Source organism: Lepidochelys kempii, chromosome 17 (genome assembly GCF_965140265.1).
Source record: "Lepidochelys kempii isolate rLepKem1 chromosome 17, rLepKem1.hap2, whole genome shotgun sequence".
NCBI lineage: Eukaryota > Metazoa > Chordata > Testudines > Cheloniidae > Lepidochelys > Lepidochelys kempii.
The window spans coordinates 3,376,858-3,398,556 of NC_133272.1; the positions used below are offsets into that span (position 1 = coordinate 3,376,858).

Genomic DNA, 21,699 nt, shown 5'->3' on the forward strand with positions numbered 1-21,699 from the left:
TAATCAATTCATCTGTTTACATTAAGGCCTATTCAAGCTATTTGGGAAAGCTGCCCAGGACCATGGGAGGCGGTCAGTTTCTATCACACCAAACTAGGGGTGGGAAAGGAATCTTCATGCTCTCATCAGAGCAAGATGCTAATGACTAGCTTGTTTTGAACCACCAGAAAAAGTGGAATTTTTAAAAATCTAATTAAACTCAGATTAATTCTACTGATACCAGAGTCTGAGCCATTTTAAAATGAAGTTTACTATATATGTGAACATGTGGCTTGTTTTTACTGCAAAGTATTCTGGACAATAAATATTCTAAGAAGCCAAGCTATTTCTAAAAGGTTTGTCTGCATTCACCCACTAAAACCGTCAAAATTTTTGTTGCCATAAATAACTGTCTGTTCTGCCTGATTGTACAAAAGAGCCAGTCCACCGACAGGACTTGGGATAAAATGACAACATCTAAATTCTTGATTCTTAGAGAGTATTTTGGTGGCAGATTTTAATCTGAAGATTTTCATGCAAAGTAGGAACCCCTTTTTCCTCATACATCTGTAAATGCTGGAGTATTTCACTTCCCATGCTACACATCATGGAATCACTAAAATATGTTTATGTAATATTCTCTCCAAAATTACTTCAAACACTGAGCAATGCTCCCAACATCCAAATGATATAAGCAAATAAATTCTTATTTCCATTTTATAGATGGAAAAACAGATGTTAAATGACATGCCCTGGGCCACAATGCAAGTCAGAGCCATGCCAGAACCATCATTAGAAGTTGGGAGTTTCTGATTCCCAGTCCTGTGTTCAAGCCCCAAGGTTCACATTGGTCTGCCACACTCTTGAACTATAAATTGTCCAGCTACACACAAGGCCATGTTATAGAGAGGTCTAACGGGAAACTGTCACGTATTAAAGTGTCCAGACACGATCTCTGAAAGAGCCTTGAAGGCTGAACTAGCGTTCCTGCGCAATAGATGGTACCCAATATACCACAGAAAACTCAGAACCCACACAATTATTTGCGAATGCTTAAAGTTATCAATTAAAACAAAATCATTGGAAAATATTCCAAATTCCAATTTCTGCCAAGTGTCATGTTAATGTTATGCTAGGAGAAAAACCAAGTATCGTCTTGGCACAAGTAGGCTGCTGAAAGTCTCAGTCAAAGTCAAAGATAACAAATGATTTTGCATTTCATTTTTTTTTTAAAAAGTCATTCCTGTAAAATACTTAGCTCCTATATAGCCCTTATCTGTATAGCTCAAAGTTTTGTTTTTTTGCTTTTTATTTTTTTAATCAAGGAGGATGTAACCAGCCCCATTTAATACATGGGAGAAACAGAAGCACATGAAGGTGAAGTTACTAGTCCAGAATTACACTGCAGGTCACTAGAAGAACCAGATATAGAACACTTCTCCTGACCCCCAGGCACTAGAGCACACAGCTTGCCTTAAAAGGCTAAAGAGAGTTGAAAGACGGAAATATAAAGAAATGGAAATATAACCAGCACTTCTATACCGTCTTACCTTTTCCAAGTGCTGTAGCAAATGCTAACTAGTACTTAAATCACCCCTGCAAGATGGTTAGTCCCATCTCACAAGTAAGGAAATAAGGCAGCAAGATTAACTGATTTGTCCAAGGCTGTACACTGACAGTAGCAGAGCTGAAATTAACTCCAGAGGTTCTGGCTGTCATCTCAGTCATTTCACTAGACCCTGCTACCTCACTGCTTTCGCAAAATACAAAATCCCACCCTCTGAAAAGTGCTTGGAGTCTAAAGGTTTAAAAGCAAAAACGTTCAGCACTATTTTATTTTAGTGCCACATATGTATGATACCCTACAATCACGTTAGCCATTAATATTTTCTAGATGTACATATAGATTTTATAGACGTATACAGAATATGTAAAAACACAGTAGGCAAGGTCCCTTCCTTAAGGACTCTTCTACAGTCCGTAGTGAAGCAGTTTCTTGCCTAAAACTATACATACTGTAAGGTAGATAACATGTTATATTCCTTTCTGCAATAAAAACATGCAACTATTCACAGTTCCCCTCAGTATATCTATCCATATGCTTTGTCCTTCTAATCATAATTTAGACATTTAAGTCATGAGAAAAGGGCACTGGGCTTTAGGACACCCTGAGTCTAGCCCTACCTCTACTTTTGATTTGCTGTGTGACCTGGAGTAAGTGACAAGAGTTCTGTGCCTCTTTTCCGTGTCCCAAGTAAAATTTATAAAATGGGGATCGTAGCCATTTTTTAAAGTGTACTGAGATTCAGATATAAAAGATGTAAGACTTAATTAGCATCTATTGTAATATACTTCACACAACTGATTTGTGGAAAGCGGACAAGTTTAGTGAAAGCAGCTGGACACTTCTCTTAAAAGGAAATTTTGTACTTTTCATATTGTCTTATTCTGCTCATTATATTCTGCAACACGACAGGCAGCAAGGATTTATATATAAAATATTGTGAAGGCTCTGAAGGGATTTTATAGAGCCTCTCAGGCTTTTTCTATTATAAATCTATTTGCATGCTGTAACAGACACACTATTGAACACAAACCAAATCGAGAGAATGAAAGGGGTTGCAAAACACCACAGCATGCTGTGGAAAAAACAAACAAAAAAAAACCACACAGCCCCAAATGCTCTAAAGCATTTAAGGGGTTCCTCTGTGGAGGGAATTATTCCACTGACTCCTCTGGAAGAGAATGAAATAGTTAATTACTTAACATGCTGAAGCCTCTTCTCCTACACTCATTTCCTGCATATCAGTCTCCAACACTCATCTGGGCAAACAATCATAAGCAAAGAAAAATGAATGAAAGTTTAAAAAAAAAAATCTATGCTAGTACAAAAAACACCCTATCAGGAGACACAATGCAATCAACAATTCTCCACCTGCTTTATTTCACTGGATTTGATGTCACTCACGTTTAATATTGTTCTGAATGATGTTCAGCCACTGCAGACAGCTCAGCGTCTTCACAGACTAGAATCCTCCCCCCCCAATTTATCCTTGCTTTATCTGCCATTGTGCATAATATAGAAAGCATTAGCAGAAAATGGAATCAGCAAAACAAAGGTTGGAAGATGGATAGGGCAGAAAAGTATTCAATCCACTCAAAAGTTTTTAATGTGGAGTCCGGTGGCACTTTAAAGACTAACAGGTTTATTTGGGCATAAGCTTTTGTGGGTAAAAAACCCACTTCTTCTCTGTTAGTCTTTGAGGAGTCCAGTGGAAAGAAAGCTCAAGTAATAGAACAGTGCCACTTGCTGACAGGTATTTTCCACTGAATGCATTCAATGAAGTGAGCTGTAGCTCACGAAAGCTTATGATCAAATAAATTTGTTAGTCTCTAAGGTGCCATAAGTCCTCCTTTTCTTTTTGCGGATACAGACTAACACAGCTGCTACTCTGAAACCTTGCTGACAGCTGTCACCTTACTTTAATACTATTTTAAAAATCCTCTCCATTGATAATTTTTCTGTATTTCTATTGCAGGAGTCAGCGTGGCTCTGTTTTGTTTACCTCCTTTTTTCTGCATCATCATCAGATTATGGCAGTAGGAATGTGCACTCCTTTAGGAACTCAGCCAGCAGCAAGAGTCTGTATACGGTCTACTGGTATATGCCACCAAAATAACACTTTACAGAAAATTCCTTAGCTACATAATGGATTAAGAAACAAACCAACCAGCGATCCACTCCAGATAATAAATATTGAGATAAATCAAATTCTGGGCCTAAATTGCTTGTTAGTAACCATCTAGGGCTAGGTCCTGCAAAGGATCCATGTTAATACAGGGGTCTGCCTGTGATTTGCAGGATCTAGCACTAACCCTGCAAACTAAGAGAAAAATAGTCTTTGTATAGGTTTCAGAGTAGCAGCCGTGTTAGTCTGTATTCGCAAAAAGAAAAGGAGTACTTGTGGCACCTTAGAGACTAACCAATTTATTTGGGCATAAGCTTTTGTGAGCTACAGCTCACTTCATCGGATGTATTCAGTGAATGTAGCTCATGAAAGCTTATGCTCAAATAAATTGGTTAGTCTTTGTATAAGTAGTCTTATTGCGTAAGACAACTACTGGTGTTCTCTTATATAGTTTTAAGATCTGATCTGATTTTATTTAACATTCACTCATATAGATGCATATTTTTAGAAGTTTGATAAACTTCTTGATGTCTTGTTTGTCAATAAATTACTAGACTTGAAAAAAATGTCACTGTATCCACAATGGAAATGTGTTGTATTCGCAAAGAATGATCCCATATTGACAAAGTGCCTTTCTGCCAGACGGATCCCAAAGTACTTTCCATAAATGCTACTCACAGGGTTCTGGAGGTGGAGGAAGAGGTGGTGGTGGCTCTTCAGTAGCAGCAGCAGCAGCATTTGCTGCTGCAGCTTCGTTTGTCATTGATCTGGTGATCCTGCCCTTACGACGACCTTGACTGTTGGCAGTTTTTCGTCCCCTAGGAGTAGCCTGCTCTGTTTCCTCTGGTGCAATTTCTGTTTTGTCCTTCTCTTTGGTGTTCTCTCTGGAGTGAAGACAAAAGTTAAAAGAAAAGCTTCAGCGCAGATATTAATAAAGCATATACTACGTAGGCAGGTATTGGTGAAACTGAATCACAGATATAAGAACTAAGTGTAAGCTTGTTTTTCAGTACCGATGGAAGGAGTAATTCTTTGTAAAGCAATTTAACAGTAAAATAGGCTCCTCATTTGTTCCCCAAAAATCAGAATTTATTTAAAAACAAATGGAGCTACACTCCATTATTAACTAAAAATCAAAAGAAAAAAATCTACCATTTCCTTACTGATGGTACCAGGTATGTCCTTTTATTGGCTTTAATAGAATGTCCATTTTCATATAGAAACAGAAGCACCAGAACTTCACCTTGAATGGTCCCTTGAAATGCATTAACTATTTATGCTAAACAATCTGTTCCACCTGGTATTTACCTCTCACACGCCTGAGTACATTTCCCAGACCTACTGAAGAGTTCTGTGTAAAGATATTACCTCACAGTACATTGTTTTGCTAATATACTGTAACCTACACAGCTACAGCAACACTGCATACACGAGCAGCAAACACTGTAAGTTAACACAAAAAACTTCAGAAGGGCAAGAAAAATTCCATCCAAACTTTAGGGGTTTTCCATTGATCTGAATTGGTCCAAAGAGTCTGAGAGAAACAGATATGCCACAGAACAATTATTTATGCAATCAGCAATAATTCAACTCTAAATATGGAAATTCTATAGTGAAATCAACCATCAGGTTTATTGCTTTCATTTAATACCAATTCCCTAAATAAATAGTAACAAAAAACTAGCAAAGAGCAACTGCATTAGGGAAAAAAAAAGTCAAACAGTTCATTCTCATTACATATACTCACTTAGATTCCTCCTTCTCATCCTTTTCCTCTTCATCTTTCTTTTCTTCCTCTTTTTTCTCTGTTTTTTCTGCTTTCTCCTCTTCTACTTTTTCTTCTACCTTTTCTTCTTGAGAAGGACGTGCAATTTGCTGCTGAAATGAACCATTGACACACTAAGGCTATATAAAACACTTAACTGTGTAAAGGATATGCATTTTTCTCGTAATAGTATTAACACCATCCATATTATTGAAAAGAAGTTACCAAGATTTTACATTAGAATCTTCATCACAATTTACACATCAATTTAGAAGTTGGGCTTGGATTACAGAGGTTTTACAGCAATAGGAACATCTGCAAATTAAAAACATAAAGAAGTGGTTTGGCAGACCAGTTGGCATGGAACAATCTGCCTGTAGCCTTGAAGTTTGTTTCAACCACCACATTTTGAATGTTTCCTTCAGTCCCTCTCAATAAGTAACTTCTTTTCTCTTACATTTTGTCTGATTTTCAGTAACCTTTATTTGGGAACTTACTGCATTTTATTTTGTAGATTCCATGGATGTACTGCCTTCCTCACTAGAATAAGTACAGTGATAGTGAAGACACAGTACACAAGTTATTCTTTGTGCTGTCTTCATAAACAAGTCTATACACGGTATCAAATATAACATAATATGGAAGAGAGTTATGTTAAAAACACCACTATGGGTCCCCAACACATGTAGCCTGAAAATTAACAGCTGTAACAAACAAGTTTTAAAATAGTATTCAGGAGATGTCTAACCAAAAATCTTGAAAAATATATTTCAAGAGTAGCAATGTTAACTTGCTCTATTTTAAAATAGTAATACATGATAATTTACAACTTGGAAACAGAAGATCTACCACCATGAACATTATGTACAGCTCTAACCCTCCTAAGGGTAGTCAGCAGTATCAAGCACTACATTAGGAATTTCATATTTCACTAGATTAGCATATATACTCGTTCATAAGCCGAATATTTTTGGTAAAAAAATGACACATCAAAGAGCGAGGGTTGGCTTATAAACGGGTCTACACCAAAATTTGATGATTTTAAACTCTATGAAATCATTGAATTGAGGATCCAATACACTGTTGTTTTGTTTACCTGGAGCGTCTGTAGGCATGGAGCCCCTCAGCTTCCTGTGGCCGTGGTTCGCTGCTCCCAGCCAATGAGAGCTGCAGGAAGTGGCTTACAACAGGGAGCTGACGGGCTCCATGCCTACAGATGCTTCAGGTAAACAAAACATCCTGACCTGCCAGCGACTTACCCTGATGGGCCAGGAGCCAAAGTTTGCCAATCCCTGAAATATAGGGTCAGCTTATGAAAGGGTCATACAGTTTTTACTATTTTACCTATCCATCTTGGGGTGGGAGGGTCGGCTTACAAACCAACGGGTTAATGAAGGAGTACATATGGTAGTTTAAGCAGTTGAGGAGGAAAGGTATAGTTTAGAACTGTGAAGTTCTTTACTATATTTCTCTATGACAGCAAAAGATACAGTTTTACAATCATGTGGGCATTGACAAAGAAAAACAGTTTGCAAATATCAGAGTAATTACAAATGGGCTCCCTGACCCTGAACAGAACAGCTAAAAATAGTACATTTATGCAGTCCTAAGTTAAATGGCAGTTCTAGCCTTAACTTTGTCTTGAAGCCTGGGTAAGTATCTGCTTCTGCCAAGGTAGCATGATGCCATTAACTTCAACCACCAGTAATACATTTGATATAAACCAGCATCCTCTTTGTTGCCCTTTTCCTACAACCACTCATGCAAGAATCTGTTGTGTACTAATTCTTAAATATAGCCATAGTCGACATTTACTGAGCAGGGAAGACTTAATATCCTGTTTCAATACTCTCATGGGGCTACTGCCCCTAAAACACTTCATAGAAACTAAACTGTACTTGTTTCTTACTGGCTCAAATTGTATGTACAACTCAAACCCACCTGAATCACTTTTACTGTTCTTCATTTACATGACACCATCAGTTATTTTGATGTAATGTAAGATATCTACATTCATATTTTACAAGTTTACCTTTGATGTCCATGTCCAAATCTCTGCAACCAGCATGGTAGTAGCAAGTGCTCAAATCTATTTACATTTATTATGTCATCACAGGTTTGGACAGATGGATTATTCCACTGGTAGTCTGATAGAAGTGAAGATATTTAAAGGCACTTTCATTTTTTCCTCCCTATTGTTTTCAAACATACTATTTTAATGTCTATTATATCGCTCATAGCTATTTCCATTGTTACCTGTAAACCTATGTTACCTATGAATCTATAACTGAAAATGGTGGGACGAAATTTGTGTCACCATCCCTACTCCTCTTCCCCCCCAAAAAAACATTCAACTTCCCTGCATGGCTTAGTTATTAGGAGTAATCTAACATTTGCCAACTCAAATTTCTCATACTGTTTCCAGATGGGCTGAAGAATGTATAAGATGTGTTCACAGAAAAACATTTTATACTAAATTAAAAGAGATGGACCTTTAAAGGTGGCTGTAAAAATATTTTCTTCACAAGCATAAGCTTTTATGTCCCTATGCTCCCTGCTGTGTTATTGCCTTTGTTACAGAGTGCTCTCAGAACTTTCTAAAAAAGGAGAGCGCCATGAGTCAAGCAAAGCCAAGCAAAATCTGAGACAGAGGTTTCTTTGCATTTTACTTATGTTACATTTATATACTGCAGCACATAAATGTACATATTTCATTAAATTTTAGCATTTGTATCTACACAATTCATGTAATTATACGAGCAATTAAGCTTCACACTTGAGGGTTGTAAGCATGTGATGATCAGGAAGAAATTCCCTTGCTCTCAGTGCACAGCATTGTACAATTATTATTATATTACTATTATTTATTAGGTGCAGCGTGGGGGTAGTTCACCTTCTTCTGAAGCAATGCTTAGTTACTATCCAGACACTTAGCTAGATGAATTGTGCAATCCAGTATGGCAATTCCTACTGAATATTATGTATTAGCAGTATTGCGATAGCACCAAGAGATCCCAATCAGGGTCCCATTATACTATGTGCTGTACAACTAGTCAACTCCATAAAGACTGTTCCCACCCCCAAGGGCTTGCAATCTAAGTTGCAGTCTGGGCAGTACTCCAATGTGAGAAACCTGATCTCAGATCCTCAAAGATTCTTCCCTTTGACAACATCAAAATATTTTTAAAACAGTATCAAAAATGCATGAGATGGCATGTGAGTAACACAGAGCCTACAATTAAGTCACTACGTATGGTATCGTTTGGAAAACATGCTCATAATTATTGATTAATGCAGGAAAAATTTCTGTAAGCAAATAGCAAATATGGTAAGAATGCTTGCTTTAATCAGTCAATTTCTATAAACTAAACATTCCAAAAAAGAAATTATAGGGGGTAGCTTGTAAATGTAAACCAAAGTCTGGGTGCAGGTATTGTAAGTGTGCACATTATACATACACAAACAATAAGAAGTCTGTTAGTCTGTTTAAAACCCTGGAAAATTCATTGAAGGCTAAAACCAACTCTCTCTTTCTGTTTGCACTTAAGTAGTGCACCACACAAATCAAATATTATCACTGAGAGAACATTCAAACATGCATGGCACTATAAAAAAACCCAAAGACTAAATCTTTTCCCCTAAGAGTTTACAATTCCGCAAACATTTGCTATTGTATATATGCTTAATTTTATGTGTAGTCATATCTAATTAGTGAAACTACAAAGGGAGTAACTCCATGATCTAACAGGGGGTTACACTAAATGACCCTTGCTGCCCCTTCTAACATGATGATTCAGCCCTAAATTCACATAACAGGAGGAAGTAACAAATGGAAGGGGAATAATACAATATAGGCTTGAGTAATTGAGGAGTCTTGAAGGTAGTATTGTATTTCTATACACATTATGTATTGCATATACATGAGTATAGTTCAAGTGCCTCTTCAAAAGGGTGTCCTGAGAAGGGACTTGAGAATGAAGAAAAAGGTGAAGTGTCAAACAGAGTCAAGAAGGGGGGAGCAAGCATAGGTGTACACACTGGAGAAAGACAAAGGGGATAAACATGCGGCTTTGGCTAATATAAGTCATGTACAGCTCAGCAATCACACACTCCCCTCCCTAGACCCCAAACACCCAGATGCCTATAAAGCATGGTAGTCAGTTCAAAATTCCTTGCTTGTGCGGATTAAAATCAGACTCCCAGATATACTTTAACTGCAAAACATGCTTAAACATTAAACTCTTCGGGGATTTTTCTCTTGAGTGCAAGGAACAATTTACCTATGTTTTGCCGAAGTCTTTGAACAAAGTCAGTGTGCTGTAATGCGTAGATGCAACACAGTGTCAGCATGATTTTTGCTAGTGGGGTTTTAAGTAAGGCCCTTAATACTAAATCAATATGTGTTGCTGGATGTCTAAATATAGAGCAAGACAGAAACAAGAATTTTGGTAACTATTAAATGCCTTAACAGTATCTCAAAATTAACAGAAGGATAAGGAGAGAGTTCTGGGAGGTTTTTTCCTAGGAGCTTACATGCTGTGCGTTAACAGGATTAAATTTTATCTAGTCCACTGAAAAACTCCTGAAAATAGGCTGCATAAATGCTAAAAAGCTCCTTCATATAGCAGTGGCAGCAGGTGTCATTGGTACATTACCAAATTAAGGTTGGAAGTCACCCTGAATATATTTTTAAAAACTAAAATGCTTTTGACTTTTTAAAAATATGAACTGGCGTAGATATTAATAGCAAACTATTATTTAGAATCTTCCTGCAAAGTATTAACATCTCAATATTGGTACTAGTTGGTTCTCTCAAGTATTCCTTTAACATGTCAGGGAGACATGCTGAGGTAAATGTTTTTTGATTTTGCTAGACAGGACAGTATGAGAAGCGAAGTTTAGATGAACCGCAGCTTCAGCAAAAATCTGGATTTTGTATATAATTTGCCTGAAAAAATAGCTGGATCACCAGAACACCCCCCAATTGCTTTTACCTGCCTCATTTAACACAGCACATTGTCAATTACAGGTTTAAATCTGTTTTTCCACAGTGAATTTTTCTAGCATGCAATCCTCTATAGGGCAAAGGCAGTTTAAAACACAAACCTTAAACAGCTGAAGCCTCAGTCAACGACGTACCTGCACATTCATCTGTTGATTAAAACTCTTACTATCCACAGCACAGGGGTCGGGCTCTAATGCAAAATAAAACTCAAAAGCACAAAGCCTACAGCACCATCAATAGCTCCTTAGCATGGGCTGGCTGACCCAGCAACGTGTTTATTCCAGGAAACTTTGTCATCCTGCCACTTAAACTGCCTACAGAAGAGTTGCCCATCTCACGTGCAAGCTTCTAATCTCACAGGGGTTACTCAAGGTAATCCCCACTGAGCTGTGCTTGATTGGCTGTCACAGAAATACAGCAAGTTTCTGTCTGGTCAAATCACTGGACTGTACCACCTGCTGCAAAGACATATGGGTTGGTCCACAGACATTAGTTTATGCTGACAATGCAGCTATACTATGGAAAAGTATACATTTCCAAATTATTGACTAGCATTTCTCTCCAGCCCCCTTTCAAATTTCATTCCAAGACAGCCTTAAAAATACTGCTATCCACTCAAATTAATCTTCTGCTTTTCTACTAAAGCAGACTTTATTCAGTCCATCTAAATTATAGATATACACATTACACCCATCAATGGCCAATTTGCAGAAGGAACTGTAATAAGATGATTATTATTTCCCTCTCAGTTGATAATTTTTCTTCAAAAACTGCTGGTGCAACCAAACAATCATAAACCATTGGATGGTGTTCTGAAATACAAGCAACTAGACCCTCTCTTGTTTCATTCTGAAGTGGTTAATGTACTGCTGCTCTTCCTCTTCCTACACGTGTGCAAATCATAAACAGAAACTGTTTGTTGCTGTGCCTTGATAGCTGTTACTTCTGGGTTTCCAGTATATCTCAGAATTCACATAGCCTGTAATCGTCACTTCACAGAAGATAGTGATAAACTGGAAGTTCTCTGGTGAGCATCCTTTTTTAAGAACAGACCAAATTTTGAGACTTGACTATCAGAATATCCCTTCCCACTAGTTGGCAGTTTGCAACCAGACTTTGCATTTGCATCCATGCCACTTTCTATTCTGAAGTAAAAAACAGATTTCCCTTATTTTAAAAAAACTTATACACATGCTACAAGACAGACACTTGACACGTTACCTCCCCATGGAGTCTGTTAGAGAAGTTTAAATTGTATCTTTATTAGAAGTCTTTCCCCTTCTAGATTTACTTTAAACAGAAACATCTCTTACAATACAATAAACTCCACATTTCTTAAGAACTTCATATGCTATAATCCAATACTCAGGGCCTTCAAAATAAACATACGTTTTGAGACCTATGCTGATGTTGGCCAAGTTTAAATGGTCGCAACTATACTGGCTAAGAAAATATTTAGGTTTTTAAATCATAACCATGAGTAATAGCGGTGCCAGTGTAACAGCTTTATGCCCTCTACTGGAGAATTGTATCCTGCCTGCACTTGCTATCTGTTTCACTGCACTATTTGCCTCGCTTTTAACTTCTATGACCCTGTATGCTGGGATGCTTCTTTTGAAGTTACTCTATTGCCAGTACAAAAAGATCCTGGAGTGCATCCTAAACCCCACTACCTTGCTGGGGAGCTGGAAAGGATAAGGTCAATTAATAGAGGAGAAGGGTCTCCTATTTGCTCTAATCTTTTAATGGGTACTCATGAGTAGTTTTTCATTTACAGTTAAAGATATCACCCTCCGTTGGGCTGAAAAAGTGACGCCCAATGATGTTTAGTGTGTTCATCATGTTGTTTCAGGTATTATAGCCCAATAGCAATCATTTTTTCCAAAAGGTGAAAAATAACTACATTTACTCCCATAAAACAAAGGCTCCAGGCAAACAAAATAACATGATTTCTCAAGGCTTTCAATTGCTAGAGAATACAAGTGTCCACATTGCAGTTATGGCTAAAGAAATATTAATAACCACAATAACTATACGCATAAGTACAGGTATTTGACAGTTCTGTAACATAATTTTCTGTAATTTACTCTATAAACCGAAATCCTTACTACAAATTGGTTTACTAACTATTAACACATTTTAAAAGAAAGCAACACAGTTCAGAGCTGAGCAAGATAGGATTCAACAGAAAAATCTAAAATATATTTTAGCATTGTTCATATATACCATGATTCAGATACCAATGTGTTCTTGCCACTTCATGTATATATAAGGCTCACTAACAGTTTCCCATAATTCTGATGTTTATAACTTGTCCATAATATTTAATCTGGGCTGACAGCTGGCAAACTAAGGCCCCCATTTCTAAGAATTAGGCAGTATTTAACTGGACTCACACAAATAGTCCCAGTGCCTTCCATGGAACTACAAGTCAATCATCACAGAATGAGGGCCAGAATCTGCCAGAGCAGAGTTTTGTTTAACCATATTTAACTTGTACAACTTTAAAGGAGCAAAAGCAGTGTAAGTAAAATTTCCTAGTTCTGACAGGTTTTGGTTCCTGCATACTTCAAAAAGGGTTTTAAAACCAAAAGTTAAAATTTGACAAACAACTAGGTCTACAATACGCCTATTTACTTTGACATTTTTTAATATTACTTTGGTGTATCTACACAAGTTTTCAAACTGACTACTGCACAATACAGAGTAGTTACTTTTAAGGGACCATTACTAGGAGGTAAGTTATGTATTTTAATCAGATATTTAGGCAATGGGTCAGAGCTAAAAGACATTAAACGTACAAGATCTGGTTTATGAACTTTCATGTTGCCCTCTATACCACAAATTGTTTCACCATAAAAAAAAAGTTTTAAAATTAAAAGCCAGTTACATGCTTGAACACAGAATATGAGCTTAGCAAAATTGGGTTGTAAAGTTTCTCTTATTCAAATCAGTGACAGTTTAAAAAGGTTACAGTGAGTTATCCTGCAAATAGCAGGTCCTGACTATAATAATAGTGACACATTAAACACTGTACACAAGAACTAAACCACTACTGACTTTAGGATGAAACAGCATATACCCCACCCTCATGCTCAAATGCACTTTGCTAGTTCTGAAGACTTAAGTGTTATAGAGCAACAAAAAAATAAGATCAAAAACTGTCTCGATTTTTGAAATGCAAGTCATGTCTAAATATTAATCATAATCAGCAGCAGATTGCTGGTATAAGGTGTATAAAAATTCCTCCAGCTCTGCGACATTGTAAGCTGGTATCAGTAGACTCAGACAATTTTGCTCACCAACCTGAGTAATAACTACTTATTGGCAGTAGTCAATATTTGTACATGAGAATGAGAATGTAAGTTAACCTGTCTTGTGTATTTTCATTGTTCATGTTGAAAAAGTTTCAAACCATAAACAGTGAAAAAGTAACAGTAAATTAGGATTTTACATTCTCCTAGTTTTAATAATTTAAGATATTTAACATTGTTACTAAGGAAATTTTTGTTATCCCTTGAGTACCTCAAAACTTGAGCCTACGTTGTCTTATGCTTCATCACACTCAGTAGTATCTTACTCCCCAAACAGTCCAAACAACTTCCATTGGAACTATTTGCATAGCAAAAGCATACTCAACACCAGTAAAGGTAGCACAATCCAGCATTTCCAAGTAGCTTGTATATTGGTCTGAGAAACCAGCCAAAGGCATTTTCTGGGCTTTATTTTCATGGTGACTGCATACATTTTGAGAAAATCTGACTTATTTTAAACAAGTCAATACTCCCCACTTGGAGTTCTCAGAATCTGAAGCCATCATAAGTCACACAGTGATGGACTTCAATACAGTTTGTAACAAAATATCCACAATGGTTAATGTTTTCAGAGAAGAGCTGGCAAAGTATGTAAATGTCTCAACACAATCTCCTGATTTAGTAGTCAATGATTTGTTACAGAGTGCTTAGCTCTGATCAAAGATCTGTTGATGCACACTGCCTACTCTTGAGATGTGTGGCCACTGTGGCAAGAGAGGAAAAAACCTCCTGTGAGATGGCCATTTTTTTACCCCAAGGATACTATCAGGAATTTAATTTAAACAGCTTAACCGCAATAGTGAGGACAGACCTATGAAGTGTTGCCCATTTTAATAGGCATGTTGGAGCATGTTTTCAGCGGGTGTGTTCCAATCTGTTTTAATGCATGAGTACTTGATGTTAATCATTAATTAGATTAACTCTCTCAGCAAGAGAATTCCTTCCCTCTTTCCTTCATTCAAAAAGTTGTCCAAGTCAATATGCCAATTTAAAATTTAACAGAATTTTACTGCATGGATTCTTATCTATCTTACACGACACTAATGTATTTCAATACAAGAATGAGTTAGAACACCTCTGGATTAGCCATTCCAGGAATAGTTAAATGCTCTGGGCACAAGGGCACAGTACTACAGGATGGTGTGAGAGGGCAGGTTTCTTGCAGTATGTCACTACAAGATCTGCCTTAACTATCAATGATTGGCTAAACTGCTATCAAGAGTTTTGTGTCTCCTATTGGCAGCTAAATCTCCCCAGATCTGTGCAGCCACACTACTTCAAAGTCTCACCAATTCTTCCTTTTCAGTAATGTTACCAGGATGTGACTGATTTCTGCAGACTACTCATTTCTGAGACCAACTAAAGACTGAAACCTGGGGTCTTCCAACCGCAATAGTTCTATAATTTCATCTGTCTAAAAAAGACACTGAGAAGCTGACAAAATTGAACTTCAGTTTCCATAAAGTGTTTCATATTTTGTCAAGGAGTTTTGTCCACTATCATTTCTGGTTGTCAGCATCAGCTGAAGGATTCAAACGTTTCAATCTTTGCCATTCATGCAGTCTTTGACTATTTATTTTACAGTTCTTTGACTATTTATTTTATCTGTAGACCATGCTTTCTTTAGTATCCTGCCTATGCCAACACATTTTGCTTCCTCTCTTGATACTTTTCAAAATGCTTTTCAGCTAAATATATTCTCTGCTCTTCTGAAATGGACTTGTCCCACATCCAATATAGTGTTCTCCTCTCCCCCGGCTCCCATTTTCCAACAAAAATTTTAAGTCTCTTCAATTTTCTTTACATCAGTTTCCAATTTCCATGTTAACTGGCAGCCTACTAAGTATTTCTCATAATACATTACTTTCTTCCTCTTTAAATAATTCCAATACTTCCAAGTGAATTCTTCCTGAATCAGCAAATTGGTTAATTTACATGTATTAACGTAACTGGTCTATTTTTCTTCTTGCTACAAAACGTCGGTTTGACTTTCAGCCTGACCACCAGAAAATTATCACTATTAATTTCTGCTTTTTGACAGACATTGACATGTGAAGTGGTTATGTACTTTCCAATGAACATCGTATGTCCGACCTAATTTCTATTGGCTCCATCATATGATTTACTAATAAATCTGACCTCAATTTGTATTGTTGGGTGCTCAAACAAAATGAATTGTCATAGTGAAAGCCACAAATGAGCAAAGCAAAGATTTATGAAGACAATACTTTTATATAAAAGTTATTTGAAAACCCAGAATTACGGAATCCATTTCTTATTTCAGAAAGGACTAAAAATGGTAGGATTTTAGAAACTATGTTTTCCTATTTTTAATCATAATTTCTTACGCAATGTGCTTGACCACTCAACAATACACAAAAAGATAGTTCTAATTATTTTACTTGGTTCACACGTGCATTCAAAGAGTCACTCTGAAACATATGTAACATACCTGGTTTCTTCCTCTACGTTTGCCATAATTTCTTCGCACAAGGGCTTTGTAATTCTCATTTTTCTTGGTCAAATAATAATACAAAACACAGTCTGGAACATTCTAAAATGAAAGAGGAAAAATCAGTTTTTGTAACTCAAAAGCCAAACCCCATTAAATACATTAAATATGATGTCATTCAACTATTTATACTATTCTAGTCACTAGATTCAGAGAAGTGTTAGAATTTTGTTCAGCAATTAAGTGGATTAATGCATACAAACAGGAAAAAACAGCTATCCTATAACATTAAACCTCAGCCCATGTATACTCATAATACCCTGCAGCTAGTTTATTCTTTATGATTTAACCTACATTATATAATTACTAGTGGGAAAGCCGCCATTTATCATAATAGCTATAAGTATTTGAGATGTTCTGTCAAAAGTTTCTTGATTGGTCCTAAATTGGGAATCACTTCTTACATAGGCTGCGCAGAATCTCAGCTCTGACTTAAAGGCTGACCCTGCTCTCAGTGAAATACCACTGACTTTAATGGTGCAGATGCAGGACCTTAGAGCAAGCATGCTAGCAGGCAGAGTCAGTTCTGTTGCTAACCAAAAAGTGAGATGAACGGTTAATGCAACTTACCTATTTCAAACAAAACAAATTACAAAATGCCATTTTCTTTTTCTTTTATCCATGAAAGTAAACACTATTGAGCTTTGTTAGATGTTTAACATGCAATTCGTTTTGCATCATCATTTTATTTCTGCTGACATATAATTACTGCCTTTGCAGCTAATAGGAGATTTGGTTTTGGAAGTTTTAATTCCAAGAAGAGAAAATATTAGCAGGAAAAGTGACTTACATTAGAAAAGTAAGAGACCACACCTTACATAGTGTTTACATTCTAAAAATGTCTTACCTTTCTTTCCAGGTAGGAGGCAATTAGACCAAAGTTCTTGGGATGTTGGACAAACCTTTTATAAATCAGAAATTATTTTTAAATTCTAACTATATATAATCACATAAAAAAAGAAGTCTGGCAAACAATTGTGTTCCATCAGGAACTCTTTCATTTCCAAAAAAGAAGCTAGTTTAACCTACGTGTATAGTTTTCACATTACTGATTTAGGAATATTCAAATTAAATCACGCTATAGGTTAATATAGTGAAAAACTACAACTACTTGGCTTAATTATTTTAATCTGTTCAGTAAATTAAAACATCTTTTACAAAGTTTCCTGTCTAAAGACAAAGCAAAAAGCAGCAGAAATAAGCAACTGGTTGATGCCTGACCCAATAGGAAAATGCATGAACAAGTCTAAAGCTACATGATATTCCATCCACACAGAACATTCTGCTGTAGTAATCAGAGAGCGTTGGGTTCCCTGACAAAATATCATCACGTGAGTTTTTAACAGGAGTGAGCTGAAAATTAATATTGTTATTAATGTTTACTATACACTTCGACATTCATCTGTCACCTGCAGTGTAATAAAAACAAAGGTAAAAGACTAATTACTTTTCCTTAAATATCTCCTTCTCATGGTCTGTCCAGACATTCATGAACTGTCTGTCTTTATACACCTTCATGGGGTCCTCCATCAGACCATTCATATTAATAAACTTCACTCGTCTTTGTTCTGCATCAAACATCATGGGAGGAATGACAGAGAGCTGACGCATTTGTTTTTCGTTGTTCTATAGACAAAATAAGACAAAGTTTCTATGAATGTTTATGGTTCCTATGTTATTTACTAAATGGTTCTAATGGGCAATACAATACAGTACACAGATTCAGCCCTCTCCATTCATCTTAATCCTTTCACATGGTTTTATTTTTTCTCCTCCAGAAGTTGTGGCCATCCCAATTAATATTCACATAACTGAAAGGGATGAAGGAATAGTACTACACATCACTAACAGCTGTTATAACAGCAAAGGCTTTTAAAAGGAAAGGTTTTCAGGAGTCTCTTACAAGTAAGGAGAAATCAGATGTCAAAGGAAAGTTTCACACCCTAGGTCTACCACAGCAGAGGTGTGATGGTGAAGTCTAGCCCCTAAAAGGAAGATACACGAGAGCAAAGATCCAGGTCATGATAAAACTCACAAAGGGCATCTTGAACTAATCTAAAACAAGCTCATAAAGGAAGAATATCCAAAGTGGATTATCAACATCTCAGTAGAAGGGTCAAATAAATAATTTGCTGCATTGATAAATTGAAACAATGGCCTCACCTCTTGCTCAGAGAGTCCATCAATTATTTCAGAAATCTCATGCTCGCTTCTAGCAATAGTTGCTGAAAGGCCAGCCCCTCTTTGGCCAACCCTAGTTTTTGAAAGAGATCCATAAGTTGAGATTTCACACGAGAAAACATTTCAGATTAGTTTAAATACAGCTCATTTGGGAGACAGGTAACTAGAAAAGTAGCATCACCGAATACCCAATGTAGGCTACACACTGCACTTTTAAATGGCTAATGAATTTTAGATGTGGACTTGGGAGGCCTCATGCTCAGCAAGAAGGCACACGGGAGAATTTCTGGTGTCAATACTCCAAGAATCAGAGGAGTTTTATCTTTACTTCAGTGGGAGCAGTTAGGCCAAAGATGAATGCTTTTGAAAATCCCACCTTACACACACACTTATAGTTAAGTATTAGAATTGTTATAGCAGTGGTATGGAAACTGTTTTGTCCTTAAACAATGCATTCTGCAAAACAGTTTCAATTTCACAAGAGACACCTGGGAATATGTTCAAATTTGCCTTGCACAGATTTAATCAATTAATTACCGAAACAAGATACCACTAATGCTCACTTTAGTAAAGAAAAAATACTGTAATTTTTAATTTGAAGAGGTGTTATAAATTGCAGACCATTTCCCAATCAGTTCTCTCTCAACTAAAAATCATCACACTAATCTCTCCAGAAAGTGGACTTTTTGATAGTGTCAATATTTTAAAGTTTAAGTCACTAGAACATGTGCAACAGAGAACCACCTGTCCCCAACAGCAAGATGGACAAAAATCCTAATGGGCCTTTTCCATCCTGAAAGTATTAATGAAACCAGTCAAATGTATTAAATTGGGTCCAAATACTAATTGGGTCTTAACTGAGGTAACACTCAGAGACCCCAAGCATAGGCAAGGATCTCATTATGCTAGACACTAACACACACAACCAAAAGACAGTCCCTGCCCCCAGGAACTTACAATCCAAGTATAAATAGTATTTATCTTATTTTTTTAAAATAGCTCTCTACCTATAAGAGGCTTCTATTTTTATCTTTAGTAATGCAATAATTTGCTTTCCCCTGTCCTCTCTTTGATCCATTGGAGTTCAGAGCAGGGGACCTCAAGAATACACTATAAGACTTGTTGGCTTCTGCAAGCTTTTTCTGAAGTCATGAAAGTAGATTGTTTAGGAGAGAAGATGGGATGAATTCTTTATGGGGCTGGAAGATTTAAGTCTATTTTTCTGAAGTCTAAGTTTTTGAAATTGTTTTAATATATAGAGAACTTAGGTGCAATTGAAAATACCAAACCAACTTGGTCTATTTTTAAAGCATTTTTTAAAAATTTAAACCCACTGCCTACAAGTACTATAGAACAACTGTCATACTCCCCAAAAAAGTGACTTGAATTGTATTCATCTTACATTGTCCTTTTTGTACAATTTTTCTTAATCTTAACCCAGATCTCTCTTAAACAGCAAGGAGTTAAATTACATCACTGTATTTCAGTAACCACAGCTTCCTGACAGATGAAACATGGCAAGTTTTACACAAGTCACTTAATAAAAAGAATTTAATTAAAAGAAAAATCATGTAATCTTTGTCCTTTGTGTGCATTAGTCTAGTGAACATCAATTGTCATGAGACACAAAGGAATGATACAGACATCTGACAGAAAAAATATTAGCTACAAATTGACTTCTAGGCCTGAAATTAAATTTCCCCATGCAAAGCTGGAGCTCTGTATAATTTACAAAATTAAGGTCCACTTCTGCAAATACTTATGCATGTGAATAGCTTTCCTCATGCAAGTACTCTTACTAGTACAATCTATCCTTCAAACTAACCATTATGAATTAGCCAATTTCTTACAGGTATCATGGCAGGAGTGAGGTTTGACGACGGATTTGAAGAGCAGATGACAGGGAACTAGGGAAAAGGTGGAAGAAGGTAGAGCAGTCTAAGATGCCAAACAAACAAACAAACTAATGAGGCTAGCATTGTTGACAAAACAGAATGGGGAGTTGTGGTAAGAGACAAGAGTAGTCTAAACCGACTTCAAAATTTAACAACCAGTTCACGCAAACCAGTGCGAACTGGTTTCAGCTCACCACTGCCATTAAGCTGAAACATTTTGTATTTGATAGAATTTAGAAACAAATTGTGACAGTATTTGAGAGGAATATTTAGGTTGTGTGGTATTACCTTTGAAATCGTTCTTGCTGTTCTCTTTGCTTTCGGATTTCTGGGAACTGTTTCTCATAGTACTCTCTTGTTTTACTTTCTTTAGCCTTCCTGCGGGGATTATTTTCTATCCTGTCCACTTTCTTCTCCCATGCCTCCATCAGTTGATCATAACGTTGACAGATTTTCTGTTCCTGTTAAATTCCAAAAATAAAAGTGATGGAATTAAACACTAATATACTATCAGTATTTCACTAACTCAGAGCTCTGATATGTTGCCTTACAAGAGATGCTCAGTTCAGAAGTGCATACAGGAGTTTGCTACTAGTCCGGTGGCTCTTGACTTTATAGGAAATGTGCCCAATTTTAAGGAGGTAGGAGAAGTGGTTTCATCAGTGCAAAAAAAACCCGCAGATTTAATTATTTAACTAGGTTCTTATACTGTGCACTTCTCTGTGGTATTTGCGAAATGTTATTGCTGGTTCCTCAGTAACTGATGTTGTCCATACCAAGGTTTTTTGGGTGTTGTCTCCTAAAGGGATGGGATTGGAATAAGTGAAATATATCCCTGACCTCAGTGTTCAGGAGAGGAATGGCTGCCCATAGAAAACTAGAGCCATCTGAAGGAAAGAATAATGTAAATGCAAAGAGATTCCAGGATGGAGATAAAGTGATGTTTAACCTCTTTCATTTTTTAAAGAAGTGCTGTTTCAGACATCACGCAAGGCCAAAAAGGATGTTACTCCCTATAATGGAATTTGCAAAACAGTGCTCTGATAGTAACACTGGTATCTAACATACACACACAGGAATAAAAATGCTCTTGGATTTTTTAAGACAAAAGTTTTGAATGATGTTTTATCTCTCCATCAATAGTTACTATATAGGGAAAGAAGTCTGGGGGGGGCCTGCCACAGCAATTACTATAAGACATTGGAAACTGATCTTAAGCCCCCGCCCCTTTTTTTTTTTTTTTTAATTTTTAAGCATTTAAAATTTGGATTGCTTGTTTGCTATTTCACAGAAAGTTAACTAAAAATTCTTATTTACTTCAAAATGAACCCTTAAGCTTTAATCATAGTCATTTTATAA

At 36.6% G+C, this 21,699-nt stretch overlaps 1 protein-coding gene across 15 annotated transcripts in view; it reads right to left on the reverse strand.

Moving 5' to 3' along the window:
• NCOR1 (nuclear receptor corepressor 1) overlaps positions 1–21,699 on the reverse strand; it is a 114,902-nt gene that overhangs the window by 47,163 nt on the left and 46,040 nt on the right. For 7 of the 15 annotated variants that reach the window (XM_073315883.1, XM_073315879.1, XM_073315877.1 and 4 more), the window contains 7 exons: positions 20,629–20,801; positions 18,428–18,518; positions 17,712–17,890; positions 17,112–17,166; positions 16,205–16,306; positions 5,416–5,567; positions 4,347–4,552 (listed from right to left, as the gene is read on the reverse strand). In XM_073315883.1, coding sequence (XP_073171984.1) covers positions 4,347–4,552; positions 5,416–5,567; positions 16,205–16,306; positions 17,112–17,166; positions 17,712–17,890; positions 18,428–18,518; positions 20,629–20,801 — 958 coding nt within the window. Of the gene's footprint in view, positions 1–4,346; positions 4,553–5,415; positions 5,568–16,204; positions 16,307–17,111; positions 17,167–17,711; positions 17,891–18,427; positions 18,519–20,628; positions 20,802–21,699 lie in introns of those variants that run through there. The other 8 variants (XM_073315884.1, XM_073315881.1, XM_073315890.1 and 5 more) reach the window with 3 other exon arrangements.